The 4089-nt window shown below is 39.9% G+C and overlaps 1 protein-coding gene across 1 annotated transcript; it reads right to left on the bottom strand.

Moving 5' to 3' along the window:
• Positions 1-346: 346 nt before the first annotated feature.
• Positions 347-2485, bottom strand: LOC115686070 (caffeic acid 3-O-methyltransferase-like). The gene is made up of 4 exons (XM_030611257.2): positions 2046-2485; positions 995-1305; positions 754-818; positions 347-643 (listed from the first exon to the last, which is right to left on the bottom strand). Exons 1-4 carry the CDS (start codon positions 2483-2485, stop codon positions 347-349), a joined length of 1113 nt encoding a protein of 370 aa, XP_030467117.1.
• Positions 2486-4089: the final 1604 nt, after the last annotated feature.

Below are 4089 nucleotides of genomic sequence, written 5' to 3'. Positions count from 1 at the left end.
AAGGGTTTAGCTTTGGTGATTTTGCGGCATAAGGACCATTTTTGACAATTAATTTTGGAAATTTTGTACTCCGGTTGCCCAAATGAGTGCAACTAGCATAATGGAAGATATGTGGCTATAAAAGCACCGCTACAAATTTAGTGTAAACGGTTAGCCTAGCTGAACCCTCCGTAATAATAGACATGAACAATAACTTCGGATTTAAACTTGCATCCGGGGACTAAATTATTGCTTTACCATTCGGTCTACACCATTCTATTATGCTCTTGCTAATCACAAGAAGCTAGATATTATTCTCCATCGTCCAATACGTCTACATGTTCCGTCCCATTAGCACAAACAGCCCTTAACTCTTGAGGAATTCCATGATGTGATCGAAGGCGATGCACGCGACGCGGAAGCCCTTGAATCTCGCGGCCTTGGCCAACGCCTTGAACTCCTTCTCCGTCCGCTCTTTCCCGCCCATGTAGTACGCCATCATGAGCATGTCGGTTTGACAGGCTACCCTGGCCGCGAGGCTCGTGTCTGGGAGTTCGGGAAGGTGGCAGTCGGCCACTATGACCTTCCCGCCTTCTGGGAGCGCGTTGTAGCAATTCTTCAAGAACTTCAAGCAATGCTCATCGCTCCAATCATGACATATCCACTGCATGTCGTAAATGCATCAATTAACATGGCGAATTAGAAACAAGAAGTTATTATCATTTACATTCGAAGCAATTGGCAAATAAGAGTGGTAATTTAAGTTGAACTAACCTTCATGAAAATTGCATCTCCTGTAGGAACGCTAACGAACATATCTCCTCCGACATGCTCTACGCCTAACTCGAAGATCGTAGTTGTTTATTCGAGGAAGTCAAACTTGATTAGCATAGGAAATGAGCTTTTCAATTATATATTACCACAGACGCATCGGCACTAATCTAATGTCTCTAAGGCAATTTTAGCTTTAATCGTGCATGCAGTATACTAGAAATGAAGGATAACATATAAGTACCAGGATAGGACGGAGCATTCGCGATAACATGAGGCAAATCAAAGTTGATGCCCTTAATGGACGGGTACTTGGAGACGACCATGTTGAGGAAGGAGCCAGTTCCGCCACCGACGTCAACCACCGACTTGAGGCCCTCGAAGCCTTTGTACGTCTCAAGGACCTTCTTCATGATGATATTCGAAGCATCGGACATGGCTTTGTTGAATAGTTTGTTGAATCTCGGATCAGTAGGGGGGTATTCGAAATGCGTCATTCCATAGGCCTTGTTAAACGGAACTCCTCCTTCAAGAACTGCATCCTTCAAGTGGTACCTGCATTTTGGTCAAAATTCTAAATCAATTCGGCTTTTTTTCTCTTGACGTATATATAACTTCGACCCTGAATCTATTAAGTGATGATTATCGATCAAAGTTACACTTGACTTTTATGAGCAAGTGAAAAATTCCACCATTGATCTATGAGACGAAGCCAAGACATAATCAAACTACTCGTAGCACGGGCTAAATCATGTTGTTATGAATTTTGACATCTAAATTTATTTCATGATCTACGTCAAGGTATTATAACACCGAGTCAATTTACCTTCTTTGAATTGATCGTGAAACTGCATTTCTTAGGTGACGTACTACGTTATTATCTTGATGTACTGCCTACCGAAGGAATTCAACGCTATTAACAGATTATAGAGAATTAAGTTAGCGTCGCATAATGCTAACAATGTGTAATGTCAGCGACTAGTCACATTTCTTGATGAACAATTCTACGAGGTTTTTACGTTCCATTTGTTGTCACCCCCAATCTAACAAAACACAAAAGAAAAACATCATCAAAAGAAAAGCTTAGCAGACTAAATACTCGACCCATCAAATGTAAAGAGTTTGTGTGCAGTGCGTGCTTTTAATATCGTGATTGACGTCGGAGAGCGAAGATTATAACTATTTAGAGCGGGTGCCAAATGATTAGTAGTGTAAAAATATGGAAGAATATGATGCAGGTGTATATCACTGTCCGTTCCAAAATGGATGAGATGGTGGAAAAGCAAATCGCTGACCAGCTTTCAACGAGGACTTTATCCTGGTTCAGAAGACACAGAGGGGCGATCGAAACACCATCCTCGTTCTTGGTCAAGAACTTGCAAACCGGAGTGATCCCGTAGAGCCTCTCGGCCCGCCCGTCGGGGAGTTCACGTAAGGTGCACGTGACGATGGAGTTGGTCGCGAGGAGTCGCAGGATCCGATCGAGCATCGTGGGCGCATCCGGGTTCTCGGTCGGGAGTTGAGATGCGATCTCGCGGGGAGAGAGGCATGCTCCGGGCCCAGCCTTGGCTATGATCTCGAGGAGGTCGAGCTCGAGAGCCGCCCTGAGGACCATGGGCATCTGGACCGCTCCAGCGAGTTGCATGGCGAATAAAATGGATTCGTCGTCGGTGGGGACTTGGGTCGGAGCCACCGGGGTCTCACTCGATATCGCACCCTTCTTGATCTCTGACATCGTTTTGCCCTTTTTTGAGACGACGTCTTGATAGAATAGAGGTGTTTTGAAATTTTGGAGAGGGTTGAAGAAGGTTATATAGAGATGGAGGAAGGAGGAGAGTCTGAGCTTTTCTAGTAGGTGGTGGACTTAGGGGATTTGGTTGGGCTCAAGAGGTTAACAAATCTGGCCATTCATGATATTCTCTGGTATATACGTGATTAATCCACGCTACTTTCCTTTTTTTTTAAATGTTTATGTATGTGTAGGATCTACTTATCAAAATTAATAATTTTATATGTTTAGTTCTTGTTTATTGTAGATTTTTCCACGTATATTAAAGACACTGTTTTTTTTATTGTTAGATATTAATTCCATATAAAAAAAATTTGTCAAAAAGAGAAATTTTTAAGAAATCTAGTTCTTTTTTTTACGTTGTCGATCAAATTTATGGATAAATTATTAAGTAGTTGATTAGGAAATTAAGATAGATTAGTTTCCTAGTTAGAATTGCATGCTTAGGAAATATGTAGCAAATTAAAAATTATCCAATTAAGAATAGGATGTAATCTAAATTATTTCCTAGTTTGAATGAGGTAATTACGTATTTAGGGAGTTTCTTACCTTAATTTTAAAAGAAAATCACACAAAAATGATAGCCATACATCACATAGAATTAGTTGCATCATTATTTGCATGTTATTGCCACGTCATTGCCTCGTCGTTATTGCCATGTCACTGTAACGTCATTGCCACGTCATCATTGTTGTCACGTCATAATTTCCATGTCATTTAGTGATTGCATTGTTTAGAGCCATATAAGTCATATTGCATGTCATGTTAGTTTAATGCATTATATCTGCCCATCATTAAATTTAGGTCATGTTAAATAATTTAGGCATATTAAATTTAGATTAGCATAGCATATACTTTAATTTTTATAAACAATAAAACACCTAAAAAGGGTAATAATTAAGAATTACATGAGCATTAAGAAATTATGTTTTGGCTAGACATGCATTCTTAATTAACACATTGCAGATATTTGGAAATTAACCTTGACAAGATTAGGCTTTGCTAGCTTGAGGTGTTTAAGTTATTGCCCTAATCTAGCAATTTATTTAATGCTTTTACTATTGAGTGTTAAATTATTGATTGCGCACCTGCATGATCACACTTGCATATTAGTGATTTAGGCTTAAAATCAACTAAGACTACTTGCAGAATATTTTTGAAAATAAAGAGAAAAGGTACCGAAGAGCGTTAGATTAATCTAGCATAACCAAGTCCTCGAATCTATTGAATCTCTAGTTCGCAGAAGTAAAGTATTTTCCCATACCTTATTGGATTTGGGAGAAAATTGTAAACTAATTAGTAGCGACTCCAAAAAGCAAGAAAATTGTTTGTTAAATTGAGTATCAAGTTGTGATTGCTAGGGTTTGAAAAAGCCCATGCTATGTTTTTGGGCTTATCAATCTATTAGCTTTCCCTTGGGTGATTCACCTTTAGGAAGGTCCCGACAACCGTCGTCACCCATAGCTCTTGCAGTCATACTCCTCCCCGCTGGTCCCTACAAGTCTTGGCCGCCCTTCCTTGCCTTGCCTTGACATCTTAGGTTAACCTAA

This window comes from Syzygium oleosum, unplaced genomic scaffold, assembly GCF_021117445.2.
Source record: "Syzygium oleosum isolate NSW1041296 unplaced genomic scaffold, Sole_v2.1 Sole_v2.31, whole genome shotgun sequence".
NCBI classification, from domain to species: domain Eukaryota; kingdom Viridiplantae; phylum Streptophyta; class Magnoliopsida; order Myrtales; family Myrtaceae; genus Syzygium; species Syzygium oleosum.
This window is presented reverse-complemented; position numbering and strand designations above follow the sequence as displayed.

What these genes read in the sequence shown, in the direction of transcription:
- LOC115686070 (XM_030611257.2), bottom strand. Translation starts at nt 2,485, where the DNA reads ATGTCAGAGATCAAGAAGGGTGCGATATCGAGTGAGACCCCGGTGGCT. An exon ending in AAAGTCCTCGTTGAAAGCTG is followed by an intron (nt 1,306 to 2,045) that starts GTCAGCGATTTG and finishes ACCAAAATGCAG; the next exon opens with GTACCACTTGAAGGATGCAG. An exon ending in GAGATGCAATTTTCATGAAG is followed by an intron (nt 644 to 753) that starts GTTAGTTCAACT and finishes TACGACATGCAG; the next exon opens with TGGATATGTCATGATTGGAG.